Source organism: Lepus europaeus, chromosome 21 (assembly GCF_033115175.1).
Source record: "Lepus europaeus isolate LE1 chromosome 21, mLepTim1.pri, whole genome shotgun sequence".
In the NCBI taxonomy this organism is placed as follows: Eukaryota; Metazoa; Chordata; class Mammalia; order Lagomorpha; family Leporidae; genus Lepus; species Lepus europaeus.
In genome coordinates this window covers 16,080,393-16,098,801 of record NC_084847.1, presented here as the reverse complement: position 1 = coordinate 16,098,801, position 18,409 = coordinate 16,080,393, and the positions used below count along the sequence as shown (strand labels likewise).

General features: G+C 58.6%; 1 protein-coding gene across 1 annotated transcript; it reads left to right on the top strand.

Annotated features, from left to right (window-relative positions):
• The first annotated feature begins 1,796 nt into the window (after positions 1-1,796).
• SDR42E2 (short chain dehydrogenase/reductase family 42E, member 2) lies at positions 1,797-17,802 on the top strand. Its single transcript, XM_062180653.1, has 12 exons — positions 1,797-1,851; positions 2,254-2,438; positions 2,810-2,905; positions 4,457-4,514; positions 5,179-5,297; positions 5,980-6,055; positions 7,691-7,773; positions 9,897-10,034; positions 10,467-10,532; positions 12,230-12,293; positions 14,809-14,882; positions 17,548-17,802. Exons 1-12 carry the CDS (start codon positions 1,797-1,799, stop codon positions 17,800-17,802), a joined length of 1,269 nt encoding a protein of 422 aa, XP_062036637.1.
• The last annotated feature ends 607 nt before the right edge of the window (positions 17,803-18,409 follow it).

Genomic DNA, 18,409 nt, shown 5'->3' with positions numbered 1-18,409 from the left:
TGGATTCGGGCCGAGGCGGCTACTGTGACTGGGTCACATGGCGTTGACGTTCTCTGTGCCTCAGTTTCCACCTCTGGATGGTGGGAACAGTCGCCTCTGCTTCTCTGGGCTGCCGTGTCTGGCGGGGACAATAGCTAGCTCGCTGATACCGCCAGCCCCCAGTGCTGTCATTCATCCCGCAGCTGATGACTGGCCACCGTGCGCTGCTAGAGGTGCTGGGGACCCGAGACTGAACAGCACCGTCCCGGGGCTTGCGCTCTGACATTTTGCAAAGCGCTCCAGCGTCTGTGCTCTGTGACCCGGCTGGGAGGGGCATGGAGCTGCCAGGGCTATTTGGGTCCATGTTACAGCTGTGCACACGGAGACCCTAGCAATGGGTACCTGTGGTCAGGTCCCAGCCTGTGCCACAAAAAGCAGCCCCTTAGGGTAGGACAGCTCTGGACCACAGCCCCTTCCCCAGAACAGGGTCATCAGGGCCTGGGTCCTCTTGGGCTGTACTCTCTCCCCATTTCTCTGATGGCTCTGATTTGGGGTGTCCCACGCCCCCAGTTGAATCAGTGAGTGATAGACCTTGCACAAGGCACAACTGTATCCGTCACCCAGAACCTTGACAAGCCAGGTAGTGTCCAAGGACACAAAAGACTCAGTCCCTATAGCTATCAGAGTCCCTGCCTTGTGACCACCACCATCAGTTAGCCACTCAACACACACCTGCTGTTTCATGCAGCCAAATACGTGCCATGCAGAACAGGTACTTACCTACCTGTAAGACCTGGCACACAGTAGGCCCTCAGCTGCTGTTGTAATGATGATGGTGATCTGGCCCCTGGCCCAGCCTCATCCTCCAGTGAGGCAAGAGGAGACAGAGCCCAATAGCCTGGCTCATTTCAAGTCTAGATTAGAGAGGACAGGAGCCTCAGTGGTGGCCCCTGAGAGCCATAGACCCGTAGCGCCAGGCACCTGCCCTGCTCGGGTACCGGGAGACGCAGCGTCAGGGTGGGGCCGGGGCAGCGTGTGGAGTCACACACAGGCTTCCCGGGGCTGTGCTTTATGTCCCATGCAGATTCCTCTGCCCCGGCCCTCTTCCTCATTTCTAGAAATCCGTCTGCATCTCCCCGCCAGAGAGCGGACCCCTCCCAGTGTAGTGTGGTCCCCTGGGCCGATCAGATCTGACTTCCTGGGACACTACAAACACAGGGATTTGAAGGGAAATCAGGAGTGTGTGGCCTAAGTCTCAGTTTCCCTGCTGTAAGCTTGGCCACCCTGTATCTCTCTCTATTTCTCTCTCTCTCTCTCTCTCTCTCTGGGAGGGAGCACCCACCTTGAAAGTTATTTATGTATTTGAGAAGTAAAGACAGATGGAATTCTCATCGCTCCCCAAATGCCCATAATTGCCAGGTCTGGGCTAGGCCAAAGCCACAGCCAGGGCACTCATTCTGGGTTTCCCATGTGGGTGGCAGGGACCCAACTCCTTGAGCCATCACCTGCTGCCTCCCAGGGTGTGCACTAGCAGGGAGCTGGAATTCAGAGGGGAGCCAGGACTCCAACCCAGACACTCTGGTGTGGAATGCAGATGTCTCCAGCCGCGACGTAAATCATGGCGCTAACCATCCATCCCTGAAGGCACCTGCAGTTCTGAGAGGGTCAGATGCACCGAGCAGCTCTAATTTCTACCTGGAGTTCCCCTTAAGTCCTAGGAATCTGATAACCTGTGTGACTTGAAACAATTCTAGAAGGTTCTTTCTTCTGTGTTTCCCACAGGTGGACAGCCTTGGGTCTGCATGGCCCGGTAGAAGATGAAGCCCAACCCCGCAGGTGCCTTCCCCGAGGCCTGCAAAGCCGCAGGCCAGGGCGAGAAGAGCTGCCCTGTCTGCCAGGCTTGGGGAGGGGTCTCAAGTCCAAGGTCTGGTTTAGGGTCTGGGGCAGGGCCGGGTGCTGCTCTAGGGTCTGGTGCTTTTCCAGGCCCTGGTGCTGTTTCAGGGTCCAGGCTGGGACCTGGAATGGTCCCAGCACCTGGCCTGGGACCTAACACTACTCCAGGACCTGGGTCAGGATCTGGTGCTGTCCCGGGACCTGGCCCACAGCCTGGTGCTGTCTCAGGGCCTGCGTCAGGACCTGGTGTGATTCTAGGACCTGGACCAGGTCTGAGGCCTGAGCCAGGAGCTGGGTCACTACCTGGGCTAGGAGCTGGGCCCAGACGGGGGTCTGGAACTGGGCCCCAACCCAGTGAGGCACCGACAGCCCCAACACCAGCGCCACAGCAGAAGACTCAAGCCAAGCCCGCCCCGGCCCCTAGGCAGAAGGTTCTGGTGACGGGAGGAGGAGGCTACCTGGGCTTTAGCTTGGGGTCCAGCCTGGCCAAGAGTGGTACTTCCGTTGTCCTGCTCGACCTCCGCAGACCGCAGTGGGAACTGCCCCCGGGGACCGAGTTCATCCAGGTGCGGGGACCAGGGTTTTGGGGACTGGTGGCAGTGGGGGGCGGGGCAGTGTCTTACGTGAAACCAGTGGAGTTTAGGAGCACAGGCTGTGGAGCCAGACTTGAGCCCCAGCTCTGCCTCTGTTCTTCCCACCAGACAGCCCTGGTCCTAGGGCTCCACACCTCTGAGCCTTGCTGTCCCCCTCTTCAGAGCGGGGCCAATGAGAGACTGGCGCTGATGATGGCCCCCTGTAGGATCACAGAGTAAATCCTGGTGGCCCCGCCTCTCCTGGCCCTGCAGGGGCTTGGCCTGGGCCTGGAGAGGTGCAGAGCTCAAGTGTGTCTGTTTGCCCTGAACTCGGACCTCCTGCCCCCACCTCTTCCCTGTTCCAGGCTGATGTCCGGGATGAAGAGGCCCTGTACCGCGCCTTCGAAGGGGTGGACTGTGTCTTCCATGTGGCCTCCTATGGGATGTCCGGCGTGGAGAAGGTGAGCCCCTCACATAGACCCACTGGAGAGAATAGAGTCAAGTTCGAGTCCTGGCTGTGCCCGCCACACTCCCTCACCCCCTGCAGGAAGGATTTGGGCTATTCCCAGCCTGCCTTCTGCAGCCGTGAGACCAGACAGCAGTTCTGCCACTTTCTAGCTGTGTGACCGAGGGCGGGTTAACATAACCTTTCCGAGTCTCTGTTTCCTTATCTGGAAAATGAGGACAGGACCGCCGCTTAGGTCACGGCCCCTTCAAACAGCAGTGCGACAGTAGCTGTCAAAATAGACATAGGCCCCTGGACTCAGAAATTAAACTTCTTTCTGTATTGGTACCCTTGCTTTTCATGACAAAACTGGACATAACCTACACGCCCACCAGCTGAGCATTATTTAAATAAATTCTGTTACTTGAAAGACAGTTACAGAGAGGGAGAGAGAGAGAAAAAAAAAAAAAGAGATCGAGATCTTCCATCTCCCTAAAGGCTAAAAAGGCCAGGGCCGGTCCAGGCTAAAGCCAAAAGTGCAGGACTTCATCCAGGTCTCTGACATGGGTGCAGGGGCCTAAGCACGTGGGCCAGCCTCTGCTGCTTTCCCAGGTGCTGGCCCCAAGACTGCCCCTTTTTATTGTTGGAATTATTTTTAACCTGTTACTGCACTACCTATTAAATGAGACAACCACAGAAAGAATAGATATGATTTAAAAATAAATCTATGGGGCAGACGTTGTAGCATAGCAGGTAAAGCTGCCTCTTGCAATACCGGCATCCTGTTTGGGTGCTGGTTCATGCCCCAGCTGCTCCACTTCCCATCCAGCTCCCTGCTCATGGCCTGGGAAAGCAGCAGAAGATGGCCCAAGTACTTGGGCCCCTGCCACTGATGTGGGAGACCCGGATAAAGCTCTGGGCTCCTGGCTTTGGCCTGGCTCAGCCCTGGCTGTTGCAGTCACTTGGGGAGTGAACCAGTGGATGGAAAATCTCTCTCTCTCTCTCTCTCTCTCTCTCCCCCTGCCCTCATAACTCTGCCTTTCACATAAATTAAAAAACTTAAAAATAAATAAATAAAAGTAAGTCTAGAACCCAGCTTCTAGTTGCTGTAGGACTTGAGATCGGGGTCATAAAGTTCGCGCCTGTCCCAGGCATACGCGGAGCTGTCATCACACCCCAGCCCCTTGCTGGGGCTCACACAACTCGGTTATGTCCATCTTACAGATGAGAAGACTGAGACTTCAAAAGCAGGGGAATGATCCAGCACAGTTTGAGCCCCTTCACCTTGCCAAGTTCTGTACCAGGCTCTCCCTGGTGTCTTATATAATCCTGCCCACCGCCCAGGGGCCGTCGGCCAGCCCTTGCCTTACCCCGAGGGGCTGAGGGCCAGGTGGGAACAGAAGCCCTGGTCACCTGGGGAGCTGGTGGCAGAGCCGGACACCCCGGGGGCCCTTTCAGGACCCTGCTTCTGTGCTGGACATTCTGCTGCCGCGGGCCCCGCCTTCCTGCCTGGGCCACAAGGCGAGAGGCCCCGCCATGACTCCCCCACCTCCATCTTATCTTTTAGCTGCAAAAAGAGCAGATTGAGTCTATAAATGTTGGAGGCACCAAACTGGTGATCGATGGTAGGCGCTCAGGACTGGGTGTGACCTGCTGTGTGCTTCCTCCTCCTCTCCCCTCTCCTGCCACAGGCCCAGCTCTGGGGCAGGGTTGGGGGACAGACAAGGGGCCGTCGGCCCACCCCAGGGGAGGGGCTATGAACAGCCCCTCTGCTGCACGCCTGCCCGGGGCTCTGCACGGGGCGTGTCCTCGAGGTCTCAGCCTATCTGGGACTACGGGCAGTGGAGTGCATACTCACAGCCTAGGCATGGGCGTGAGAAAGGTCACAGCAGTGCCAAAATCGGAAACCCAAGTCTGGGCCTTTGGGTCTATCCTGCCTTGCCCCACCTCCCAGTTTCCTCTCTGATTCTAGAGTGGTTTTTTTCCCCCTCTGTCCATATCGAGTGAGACTTTCTGCTGACCTGTCCCTGGCATGGCAGCTCAGGGGCCAAAGTCACACGGAGTAAAGCCCCAGGGGCCCACGGAGCCACCACTTGACCCTCACCCCAAGTTAAGGGGAAGAGGGGAAGGTCTTGGGGCCAGGGCGTGTGCGGAAGATGGCGTAGAAATTGGTTGGGTGTGCCCCGGGAGGTCCCTGTGGGCCCTCCTCAGCCGAGCCCCTGCTCACACTTGGCCCGGCGTGTGTGTTCGTATGCACGTGTGCATTGCTGTGTGCACCTGTTGCTGCAGTCTGTGTCCGCCGGCGGGTTCCGCGCCTTGTCTACACCAGCACCGTCAACGTGGCCTTCGGCGGGAAGCCCATAGAGCAGGGCGATGAGGACTCCGTGCCATATTTCCCACTGGACAAGGTACCCCGGGAGAGGCGGCACCGGGGAGAGGCGGCACCTGGGAGAGGTGGCACCCCAGAGAGGCGGCACCTGGGAGAGGTGGTGGGGCCAGCAGGCCTGGGACGTGCCTTCCCCAGAGAAGGAACACGTGGGACCAGGATCAGCCAGCCAATTCACAGTGGGTCCCAGCAGGCACGAGGTAGCATGAGTGCCCCTATTTTAGCCAAGTCCTGTCCCTAGGGGCCTTGAAACCAGGCAGACCTGGCTTTGAGCCCCGGCCTGGCCACCTAACACCTGCGTGACCCTGAGCAAGTCACTGCTCCGGGCCTCTGTCTCTTCACCTGGGTTGAGCACACCATGGCCAGGGCTGGGGGAGAGCAGGAAACGGGACCACCTGGGAAAGAGCCAGGTGAAACCTGAAGGCTGGCATGTGAGTAACGCAGCCTGCAGTGTGGCAGGGCGGGGTTTAGGGCTGGCTGGAGCCTCGCTGAGCAGAGCTGCCCCAGTGGTCCCACGGGGTGGTCCTTGTTACCACTCAGAGGGAGAGGAGGGGCCTGGGGCTAGTGGCATGGCTGCTTCCCAGTGGGAGTCCCTAGAAGGCAACCCTCAAGCAGTCTGCCTGGAGGTGCAGGCTGGGCAGGTGTCCGGCCAGCAGCAGAGCTCAGCCCTGCCTGGTGGCCCTGTCCTCCCTGGCCCCTGGCAGCACATGGACCACTACTCCCGAACCAAAGCCATCGCCGACCAGCTGATCCTCATGGCCAATGGGACCCCTCTACCAGGTGAGTGCCCTGGGAGCCTGCTCACACCAAATGTGCCTGCCCAGCTGCTGCCTCCCCTGAAATAGGAGTGGGTGGGTGGTGATTTCCTTATTTGTAAGGCAGACAAATGCCTGCAACAGTGGGGGCTGGGCCAGGCCAAAGGAGGAGCCTACAATTCAATCTGGGTCTCCCAGGAGGTGGCAGGGGCCCAAGTACTTGGGCAGTCACCTGCTGCCTCTCAGGAAGTGGGAGTTATAAGTGGAGCTGGGTCTTAAATCCAGGCACCCCGTGATGGGGCATGGTCATGGTCACGGTCATGGTCATCATCATCTTAACTACTATCAGCATCCCTTGCTTTCGAAACTCAGAAGCCAGTTTGAATTCCTTGCTATCCAAATTGTCACTACTTGCTTTCTGAAATTCAAAACTAAAAAGAACCAGAGAGCCTGGTTTTTCCTCCCTAACAAAACCTTCTTAACTCAGAAGCCGAGTGCATTTGGAGAGAGAGCAATGCTGGAAATCTTTGTGCCTGTTTGACCCTGAGAGGTTAACTGGCTCAGCTCAATGTCATAAGCCTTTAAAGGGTAGAGGTGGGATTTGAACTGTGGAAGAGCCTCCCACCAGGTCCTGGGGGGCTTAACCATGGGGCCGTGCTGCAGCCACAGCTGAGCAGGGCCCTGAGTGGGGGCTCTTTTCCTAAAATCTTCTCAGCCGCAGCCCACTCCACCCTGGACCAAGTCAGACCTGCACCCCGATGGCAGCAGGGACATCAGCTGTGTTTTCCCAGGGGCTTCACCCTGTGTGGTTGAATTCTCTTCTCTGCCTGGGGCCTCCCTCGGCCAGGCCAGCAGCCTGCATGCCGGACACCTAATCCTCCACCTGAGAATTATTTATATGAGCATCCCCAGCTTTCCATGGTCAGCAGAGTCATGGATACCAGGCCCGGCCCCTCCGTGACGTGGCTGCCCAGTGCTTCTCCCCACCCCCCAGCCAATGGCAGGTGCAACTCAACCTTCCCCTACCATGCCCAGGTGACCCAGGGTTTAAAAATAGCCGTAGGCTGTTTACAGAGCAGCTCACCCGATACCTGCCTTCCAGGAGTACAGTCTCCATCACCCTGGGTGACTTCCACTCCCTGCGCCCCAGCCTGGCCAGGGTTGGCAGCAGCTCCCACTCCTAGGGTCACTTCCCAGAGCACAGGATGTAGTCGGACCTCTCTGAGGGTGACCGTGGTCCTGATCCAACTGATGACCAGAAAAAGGGAACAAACAGGGGTTTTTGGCGTGAGGGAGTGTGGGGCCAGGTGCATCTGTGGAATGGGCACAGTGGGCTTCTCAGAGAGTTGAAGGAGATCCTGCTGTCCAGGGGGCTACACAGGCCTGGGGATGCTGTGGGGACAGGGACCTTACATTCCTCACACATCCATCCATGGTGTGTGTGTCGGGGGTCGGGGGGTGCGGGGAGTGACACTTTGAGTAGTGCTTGCTGAATGGCTAATTGATGGACTGAGAGAATAACTAATTGGATGAGCAAACCCCAAGGACCTTCCCTCTGATCTGTCCAGGTCAGGACTAGGAGGTATAGACAGCCTTTCTTTCCCTCTCCCTGCTGGGCTGCCCCTCCCCAGGTCCTTGACTGCTGTCCCCTGTGTCCTAGGAGGAGGCACTCTCCGGACGTGTGTGCTCCGGCCCCCAGGCATCTACGGCCCTGAGGAGCAGAGACACCTGCCCCGAGTGGCGGTATGCCATCCCAGCCCTTCCCTGGGACCAAGGCAGGCACCACATCACATCAGGCCTCCCCCTCCCCCAAGCCCCTCCTCACTGTCTCAAGGCCATGTCCTGAGCCTGGGACCCTCAGGTCTGGGAGATGCCCCTTGCCCCCACCAGTCCATGGGCCCCTCAGGCCTGCCGGGAGCGGAGCTCTCTGTGGGCACAGCACTCCTTGGAGGAGTCCTGGAGCTGTGACCCCATTCACCCATGGGCTCCCTGGGCTGGGTGGTACATCTCTCCCATGCACAGGAAGTCTCTAGAGAACTCTGGGAGCCAGGAGTAGAGCCACAAGGGACTCTAAATGCCATACTCAGATTTCTCACACCTGGTGGTGGGGAGGAACACTGCTCAGAGTGGGAAGGGAGACACAAGACTGCTCAGAGTGGGAAGGGAGACACAAGACACTGGGCCTGGCGGGGGAGGCCCAGGAGGGCTTCTTGGAGGCAGTGATTAGTACGCATTGGAAAAGAGAAAAGGAAATTAGCTGAGGATATGGGGTGGTGTGTGGGGGAGCAGATAGGTCAAATAGACCAGGCCGCTTGGGTACAAACCTGAACAGGAGGCCGGCACCGTGGCTCAGTAGGCTAATCCTCCACCTTGCAGCGCCGGCACACCGGGTTCTAGTCCCGGTCAGGGCACCGATCCTGTCCCGGTTGCCCCTCTTCCAGGCCAGCTCTCTGCTGTGGCCGGGGAGTGCAGTGGAGGATGGCCCAAGTCCTTGGGCCCTGCACCCCATGGGAGACCAGGATAAGCACCTGGTTCCTGCCATCAGAACAGCGCGGTGCGCCAGCCGCAGCGCGCCTACCGCGGCGGCCATTGGAGGGTGAACCAAAGGCAAAAAGGAAGACCTTTCTCTCTGTCTCCCTCTACTGTCCACTCTGCCTGTCCCCAAAAAAAAAAAAAAAAAAAAAAAACAAAAAACAACCTGAACAGGAGAAACGTTCAAGGTCGGTTTGGGAAGCGCCAAGGAGCCCCTGTATCTGGATCTGATCTTGGCATGGTAAGGTTGTGGGGAGCTATGGAAGTCAGGAGGGGAGTGGCGCTGCAGCCCGCAGTGGGGAAGCATCCCTGCTCTGGCTGTCTCTTACGTGAATGGGGTCCTCGGGGGACGTGGACTTGGGCCCCGTGGTGCTCTCCCCCAGCCTTGTTCGTTCAGCAGATGTTCATGGAGCCCCTGCTGTGCGCCCAGCGCTGCTGTAGGTTTGGGGGTAGCTCGGTGAGGCAGGTGGACACTTCCTGTCCCGGTGGGGCTTGTGTCCTGACACGAGGACATCAGGAGACAGCGGGGAGCGTGTGCAATGCTGAGGGCTCTCGGCAGGTGCCAGGCACGGTGGGGGAGAGTGGAGCGGGCTGAGGCGGTCGCCCGTCTCCCGCACAGTCAGGGAGTCGTGTGGAAGGCGACACTGGGCCATGCACCGTGGGGAGCTGGCAGAGGGTGGTGTGCGGAGATTTGGAGGAAGAGCCTGCTGGGCGGAGGGAACAGCATCCTGAGCCCTGAGATGGCCCGGGAATAGTGAGGGGGCCCTGTGGCATGGCTGAGAGACCAAAGGGGTGAGTATAGGACGAAGCCCCAGAGAGGCTGCGCACAGATCCGGAAAGGACTTCTCAATCCAGCAGGATGGGCAACCCTGGGTGGTTCTGAGCTGGGGAGGTGGGGTGGGGGCCTAGCCTGACTCAGGGTTGAAAAGGACCCCCTGGCTGTGCAGAGAGCAGACCCCACCGTGGACAGGGGGACAGGCTAGGAAGGGAGTGCGGATCCTGGTGAGCGATGAGCGCCGCAGGGTGCTGAGACGTGATCGCAGCCCGGACAGATTTTCACAAGCTCTGAGGCTTTAGCCTGAGTAGTGGCATGAGCTGAGCAGGCAGCTGGCAGGGGAGCAGCTTGGGAGAGAAGATCCGGTGCTCTCCCCAGAACCTGCACATCTGGGGGACCTTGGTCCTTCCAGGATCACATGGCGATGTAGGAAGTCACCAGCCACGGGAGCCTGGGGCAAAAGGTCGGGTCTGGGGCTGGAAACCGGGGATCCTGGGCCAGCAGTGGCGTGTGGAGCCACTCCAGGCTCCAGCCTATGTGTCTCCCCCACCCCCATCAGGGCCACATCAAGAGGAGGCTGTTCATGTTCCGATTTGGGGACCGCAAGACACGCATGAACTGGGTCCACGTGCACAACCTGGTGCAGGCACACGTGCTGGCAGCCGAGGCCCTCACTGCGGCCAAGGGCTTCGTGGCTGTGAGTCCTGCCCCTCCCCCACAGGCTGCAGGCAGGGAACCCCGAGCCCCAGAAGCTTGGGGTGGGGAGGTCTTTATGGAACATCCCTAGGTCCTCATGATGACCCACGAGATTGGCGGGGTTTGTTCCAGAATAATAGTGGCCCAGTGCCCAGCCTGTCACACACGCCATTGCTTTTGGTGTTCATGGCAGCCCAACAGGGCGAGCCTGTTATTACTCTCCCATTTCTCAGGTGAAGAAGATGAGGTACAGAAAGGTTAGGTGACTCCATGGAGTCGGGGTGGTGGCCCCTGAATTCACGGGGACTGACCCAGGTCTGTCCCCATGCCTGGGGTCCGCTCAAGAGAACAAGGGGCCCGGGGCAGCTGCAGACACCCTGGGTGGGGTCAGGCCAGCGGGCAGCTGGCCGACTCCTGCCTCGTGTCCCCTCAGAGTGGGCAGGCGTACTACATCAATGACGGGGACAGCGTGAACGTCTTCGAATGGATGGCCCCACTGGTAGGTGCCCTGCAGTCGCCCCCACCCCAGTCTGCTCTCCCTGTCACCCTTTCCTACTCTGAAAATCTCAGAAGCTTTCCCATTAAGAATCCACTCTGGTACCAGAGCTGTGCCCTGGGTGACAGTGGAACCGGCTGGAGCCGGTCCCAGCTGCTCCCCTGTGGACCCTATATTTCCCCAGTTTAACCCCATTCCCTTAAGCCTGCTTCCCAATTGATTAGAAATCTGTTTTATATTTTTATTTCTTTTCTTTAAATTTGGAAGTGGGGTGAGGAGGGGAGGCGGGGGAGGGAGAGAGAAGGCACTTCCATCCCCTGGTTCACTCCTATAAATGCCCACAAACAAGCAGGGAGTGGGCCAGGCGGAAGCTAGGAGCCTGGGACTCCATCCAGTTCTCCCACATGGGTGGCAGGGACCCGAGGACTTGGGCCGTCCCGTGCTGCCTCTCAGGGTGCCCATGAGCAGGCAGCTGGAATTGGAAGCAGAGCTGAGACTTGAACCCAGGCAGTGCACTATGGGATGCAGGTGTCCCAGGTGACTTTTAACCACCGCGCCAAGCACCTGCACCTGTTGCCCGATTTCTGTTGGCTTCCAGCCCTGGAGGATTTGCTTGTGAGCCACGGCACTGTATGGGAAGGCTCTGAAGGAGGCAAAGGGAGCCCCCCAGAAAACTGGCCTGTTTTCTTAAAGAGGGCCAGTCTGCATAGAAGGGTAGACCAGAAGCCCTGAGAAGGCTGCAGGAGATGGCCCAAGTGGTTGGGCCCCTGTCAATGTGGGAGATCCAGGTGGAGTTCCTGGTCCCTGGCTCCTGGCTTCAGCCTGGCTCGGGGAGTGAACCAGAGGATGGAAGATCTCTCTGTTTTACCCCACGCACGCGTACACACACACACACACACACCTGCCGCTGTTGCTCTACCTTCCCAATAAACATAAGAAGTGGAGTGGCCGGGGCTTGAACCAGCACTCCAATATGGGATGTGTGTAACCCAAATGGCGGCTTAACCCACTGCGCCACAGTGTCCACCCTGTTACTTAGCACTTGCTTCCAAGGTTCATCCATGTTGTGGTATTTATCGGTACGTGGTTTTTTAAAACCGCTGAAAAGTATCCCATCCATTCTGTGTTATGCACCCATCAGTGGATGGAAACTTGAGTTTTTCCCCTTGGGGGCTGTTGTGCCGCTGTGAGCACCCATGTGCATGTTGTGTGGGTGCGCTACGGTCCTCGGCCTGGGGCGGCTGGGTTTTATGGCGACTCTGGGTTTACCCTGCCTGTGTTCTGAAGGGGCTGCACCATTTCCCATCTTCCCCACAGTACGGGAGGCCCTGGTTCCTTCTCCACACCCTGCCAACCCTGGCCATTGTCTTTCATGCCCTGCCACCCTCCAATTCTAGAAAAATCAGGTTCTGCTGAGAAGTCCCTCTGAGTGGAAGGCAGGTGTCGGGCGTAACTGATGTGAGTGATTCCGGGGTAAAAGCCCGTCTCTGCACTTGGACTGCTGCCTGTTTTCCAGGGCAAGGTGTGGACTTCATTTCAAGACTGGCGCAGACTTAGGGCCGGTGGCAGGGTCTGCCCCACTGGGCTGTGCATGAGGGCCCAGAGCTACCCCTATGGGCCCCAGGACACAGGAAGCAGGTGGCCTTCCCGCACCAGTCCCAGAACCCTCTCTTCTCACCCCCGGCCATGTCTCCTTGCAGTTTGAGAAGCTGGGGTACAGCCAGCCCTGGATCCAGGTGCCTACTTGCTGGGTTTACCTGACAGGTAAGGAAAGGGGCACGGGTATGAAAGCACTCCATGGGCCAGGTGATCCAGCACTAGCTCACTTCAAACCCAGGGCCAGGGCTAGGGTGAATCTTTAAGGTGGCCATGCAGGTGCCCCAAGCCTGGTCCTGGGCTTCCATGGGCCCTGGGATCAGGTGTCTCCTTAAATTTCACAACCCAGTGGCTTCACTCCCTTCACACTAGTCTGGCCCTGTTTAAATCTTGTCCCATTTGCCAGGAGCGTGTGATTGGACCCATTACAAAGATGAGGGACAGAGGCCATTGTGAGAAAGTGGGAGGGGCAGAATCCACACCTGGGGTTGATGGACTTCCTGTGACCTGGGCTGGAAGGTATCTGGCCAGGGCTGCTCTCCCCAGGGCACCCTGCAGTTGGGGCTGCTTTGAGACTGGCAGGGGATCCATTGTAACCCTGGAGTCTCCTCCTCACTGAGGGTCAGTCTGTGCGTCCACCCCCAGCCCCCACAGTGCATGCTGGCTGCTGCCCTCTCCTCCCACCCTCGACACCCCTCTGCTAGCCTTATCCTAGGTGGACTGCAGATCAGGCATCAGGTACGGAGTGATCAGGAAGCAACAGGCCCTCATGACAAAGATGTATTCCTGGCAAACCTGGGCCATATCTGATGTATTTTTTTCCAAGATTTATTTATATATTTGAAAGGCAAAGTTAGAGAGAGAGGGAGAGACACAAAGAGGGAGAGATAAATCTTCCATTCACTGGTTCACTCCCCAAATGGCCACAACAGTCAAGGCTGAAGTCAGGAACCTGGAATTCCATCCAGGTCTCCTACATGGGTAGCAGGGATCCAGGTACTCAGGCCATCCCCTGCTGCTTTCCCAGGCAGGGAGCTGGATCATAGGTAGAGCAACCAGGACTCAAAAAACAGTGCTCATACGGGATGCTGGCATTGCAGGAAGTGACTTAACCCACTGCACCAAAGTACTGGTCCCCACTGTATTAAGATTTATTATTTATTTGAAAAGCAGAGTGACAGAGAAAGAATGAGAGGCAGAGAAAGGGAGAGATCTCTTCCATCTACTGGTTGATGTCCCAACTTCCCACAACAGTCAGGGCTGGCCAGGCCAGAGCCAGGAGCCAGAAACTCCATCCAGGTCTCCCACATGGGTGACAGCAACCCAAGTCCTTGGGCCATCATCTGCTGCCTCCCAGGTGCATTATCAGGCAGGTGGATGGGAAACAGAGTAGCTGGGACTCAAACTGGCACTCCAAATGGGATGCAGGGGTCCCAGACTGTAGCTTAACTCGCTGCACGACAACGCCAGCCCCTTGCTGCATATTCAGTGCATCGGAATACTTGTGATTGAAAGGCGCTGGGGAGACGTCTCACACAGTCACAGCTGATGGCAGTTCTAGGGGACTGCATATCAATTTCTGTTCTCGTGGGCCAACCACAGCTCAGGGCTTCTCAATTCTGGCTGCGTGTTAGAGTCACCTGGGGGGCTGGCGCTGTGGCGTAGCCGGTGAAGCTGCTGCCATATGGGTGCCGGTTAAGGTCCCGGCTGCTCCACTTTCAATCCAGCTCTCTGCTATGGCCTGGGAAAGCAGTGGAAGAAGGCCCAAGTCCTTGGGCCCCTGCACCCACGTGGGAGACCTGGCAGAAGCTCCCGGCTCCTGGCTTTGGGTCAACCCAGCTCTGGCCTTTGCGACCAATTGGGAAGTAAACCAGCAGATGGAAGACCTCTCTCTCTGCCTCTCCTTCTCTCTCTGTGTAACTCTTTCAAATAAAAAAGGAAATCCTTTAAAAAAAAAAAAAAAAGAATCACCTGGAAGCTTTGGCCATAGCAGAAAGCCTCAGCTGCAGGCCAGTTATAGCAGGAGCAGCAGGAAGGGGGTGGGAGGGGAGCGATTTTAAAGATTTGTTTTTTACTTATTTGAAAGGCAGAGAGAGAGAGAGATCTTCCATCCACTGGTTTACTCCCCAGATGCCAACAAGAGCCAGGGCTGGGCCAGTCCAAAGCCAGGAGCCAGGAACTCTATGCCACGTGGGTGGCAGGCATCCAGGTAGTTGGGACCATCTTCTGCTGCTTTCCCAGGCACATTAGCAGGGAGCTGGACCAGAAGTGGAGCAGCCAGACTCCGAACTGCCGCTCTCATGAGATGCCAGCATCGCAGGCTGCAGCTTACCCCAGCCCTGCGACTGCTTTCTAAAGGGGTCCAGTGTGTAGCTCGGATTGGGATCCGTTGCTCCACCCGCTCTCCTGCTCAGGAGAGTGCACTGGACTAGAAGGGAGAGAGACCCCCTTACAGAGATCACTGAGAATCTGCTCCATGTGTTTATAACTTGAGTCCTTCGATACCAGTAACAAGTTACTTGTGACTATTTCACAGCCAAGTAAGGTACCCCAGCCTGTAGCCTGTGCTGATCAAAAAGAACCCAGTGACCTTTTCCAAATGACCCTTTGCAAGGCAAATCCCCCCTGCCCCCCGCGGACTCCGTCCCCAGGGCCCCTGGTCACTGGCCCCTGTCTCCTGCAGCCACAGTGATGGAGTACCTGCATCTGGCCCTGAGGCCCGTCTGCACCGTGCCGCCCCTGCTCACCCGCAGCGAGGTAAGTGGGCTGCTGCCCCCCCACGCCCCCACCTCACCCCTTTGACACCATGACTGGAGGCTTGGCGGAGGTCTCAGAACCTTCCAGGCAGGCCCCGGTCTGGTGCCAGCTCCCGATCCTCACCCTAACCTCTGGCCTTTGCTGAGCTTGTGCCCTTGTGGTCTGATAGGCAAGACCCAAGCCATCACTTATCACACTTCATTCAGGAGCAGCTCAGCCTTCCAGCCACCGGGGGCCCCTGCAGGCAGGCTCCAGGACAGTCACTGGCTAAATTAATCATTTATCTGAAAGGCAGAGAGACACAGAAAGAGGTCTTCCATCCACTGGTTCATTCCCCAAATGCCCACAGCAGGAAGGGCTGGGCCAGGCAGAAGCTAGGAGCCAGGATCTCCATCTCGATCTCCCACGTGGGTGCCAGGGATCCAAGACTTGAACACTTGCTGCTTCCCGGGGTGCGGACTAGCAGAAAGCTGGACCTGGAAATGGAGCCTGGACGTGAACCCAGGCTCTCTGACGGGGCTGAAGGCGCCTTACCCACCGTGTCACACGTCCATCCCAGCATTCACTTCTTTGAGTGCCATTGCCACCCACCAACCACACGTACACACACTGCACACAGAGCCTGGTGGGTCTAGGCTCACAGCTCTTGTGTCCTGCGTAGTAAGCATATATTAAGTACCTACTGTGCACAGACTTAAACAGGAGTTTTCTGTTTGCCTAGTATCACATGCCAACGAGCATGTTTAGCGGAGGTTGTAAACGGTAGCTGTGGGTGTGTTTGAGGTCGTGTACAAAAATCCCTCCAGCCCGCTCTCTGGTTCTCTGATGCCCTGCTATACACCAGGCTGGAATTGGCTCCAAGTCCAAGTCTCTCTGACCCTGGGAACAGGGAGAACGCACCCCAGGGAGAAAGAGTTACCCGTGATTTCTCCCTTGAGCCATCCAGCCTAGTGGAGAAAATAATGACAACAGTGACCCTCTGCTGAGTGGTGACCGATATGCCGGGCACTGTGCTTTGTCCCGTTCAGTCTTGACTACTACTCCAACTTGTGGATTCTGTAATGCATCTACAGAGGAGGAACTGGGTGAAATAATCACTAGTTTAAATGAGAGTGATGGAGGGGCCGGCATCATGGCGTAGTGGGCTAGGCTTCTGCCTGCAGCGCCGGCATCCCATATGGGCGCTGGTTCGAGTCCCAGATGCTCCACTTCTGATCCAGCTCTCTGCTATGGTCTGAAAAAGCAGTAGAAGATGGCCCAAGTCCTTGGGCCCCCACACCTGCATGGGAAGACCCAGAGGAAGCTCCAGGCTCCTGGCTTTGGATCGGCATAGCTCCAGCCATTGCAGCCATTTGGGGAGTGAACCAGTGGGTGGAAGACCCCTCCTCCCTGCATCTCTGCAACTCTGCCTTCCAAATAAATAAAAAATAAATCTTAAAAAAAAAAAAAATACCCAGGCACCCCACTGTGGATTGCCCGACATCTGAGTGATGGGATTCAAACCCAGTCGTCCTGAATGATCCCAAGCTTACAAACCAGCTTGGGGACTGCATCAGGAGTCACATCAGTGTACAACAGCTGTCCAGGCGCTGCTGGACTGTGGTGGGGCAGGGGCTGGGGCATCCTGTCTCATCTTAAGGTGTGGATGTTCTGTTGAGCGCAGCCTAGGAGAGGTTCCTGGGCTGTGGCTCGGGCGCCCTCTGCTGGCCATCCTGCGACACAGCCCCCTAGTTTAAGGGCTTTCATTCATTTCCCATTTATTGCGCTGTGTCCCGCACTGACAGTCTCTACCCCAGGGAGCGCACAGTGCAAGGGGGAAGGGAGCCCCGAAGCCAGGCGACCACACGGAGGCAGGGGCCCCCGGTCCAGCTCTGCGGATGCCAGGGAGCTGCCGCCTGAGCCTAGCCTCAGAATTCCGCGTGCCAGGACCCTGCTTTTCCAGTTCGCACACAGCTCTCGCCTACAGAATCAGTGTGTTTTGGGAATATTCTGAACTAAGGCGCACCCTGAATTTACTAGCCGGGGCAAAAGGGGACAGGAACTGGCTGCTCTCTCCCCCCCACTGAAGGGGCCATGACCTGGGGCTGCTTGGGTGGATCAGGCAGCTGGTGGACTCTTCCCCCAGTCTCCAGCCCCTGTGTGACCCCCAGCAAGTCACATAACCTCTCTGATCTTCAACTTCCAAACACACGAAGAGGAGAGGATTAAACGACATAGGGATAGAAGGGATTGAGCCCAGGACTAGCACAGAGGAGCGTGTGCGCTCCCTAATTGAGAGCTGGCATTCTACGAGCCATCTGGCAGCAGGGAGATACAGCCGAGACCCTGAAGAGCGATCACTTGTGCATAATTGAATTCCTCTTTGAGAGAAGCTTAATCAGCCAGGAGGGCGTGAAGGCGCCTGGGGTCTGCCTGGCCACAGCTGGGCTGGGGCTGGGGGGCGGGAAGCCAAGGTCCTCTCTTCCAGACACAGGCAGGGCGCTCGGCTTCTCCTAGCCAACACCCGGGAATGCACCGAGGGCCTGCCCCGTTGTAAAGGGTGCGAATTCCGCGGGGCTGCTTGGGGAGGCGCAGAAGAGACACACTGGAGCATCCTCCGAGAAGATGGAGGCGGAGGAGAGAGGACATCGCAGACGCGAGACGCGAGCCCCGCCTCTTCCCGCAGGTGCACAGCGTGGCCGTGACGCACACCTTCCGGATCGCTAAGGCCCGCGCCCAGCTTGGCTACGCGCCAGACAAGTTCCGCTTCGCCGACGCCGTGGAGCTGTACGTGCAGTCCACGAGCCGGCGGCCCCGCGGCTCCCCCGCGCCGACACTCCTGCGGTGGCTGCTCGGGCTGCTGCTGCTCCTCGGCTTGCTCGCCCTGGCCCTGCGCTTCCTAGGCCTGCAACCGCTCCAGGCGGCCGTGGAGAGCCTCTGATGGCCGGAGGCAGCGGACACCAGCGACACTGCGCCCTCGCCTACGCCCCGCCGGCCAGGCCGGGCCGCGTCCTGGCCCCGCCCCCTCCACGCCCCGCCCTCCGGGCTTGGGCCCGCCCTGCGCTCTGCGCCGTGGCCCCGCCCCCTCCCGCCCTCCGGGCTTGGGCCCGCCCCGCCTCCGGGCTTGGGCCGGCTCTGCGCCGTGGCCCCGCCCCGCCCTCCGGGCTTGGGCCCGCCCTGTGCCGTGGCCCCGCCCCCGTCCCGCCCTCCGGGCTTGGGCCCGCCCTGCGCCGTGGCCCCGCCCCTCCCTCCGGGCTTGGGTCCGCCCTGCGCCGTGGCCCCGCCCCCTCCCGCCCTCCGGGCTTGGGCCCGCCCCCCCAGGCTTGGGCCCGCCCTCGTCGTGGCCCCGCCCCGCCCCCCGGGCTTGGGCCCACTCTGCGCCGTGGCCCCGCCCCGCCCCGCCCCCCGGGCTTGGGCCCGCCCCGCGCTCTGCGCCGTGGCCCTTCCCCTGTCCTCGGACTCCGTCCTCAGGACCTGGCCCCACCCCTGAGTGCTGACCCCACCTCTGCCCGGCCCCCTGGACCTACACTCGAGGACTGGGCCCGCTC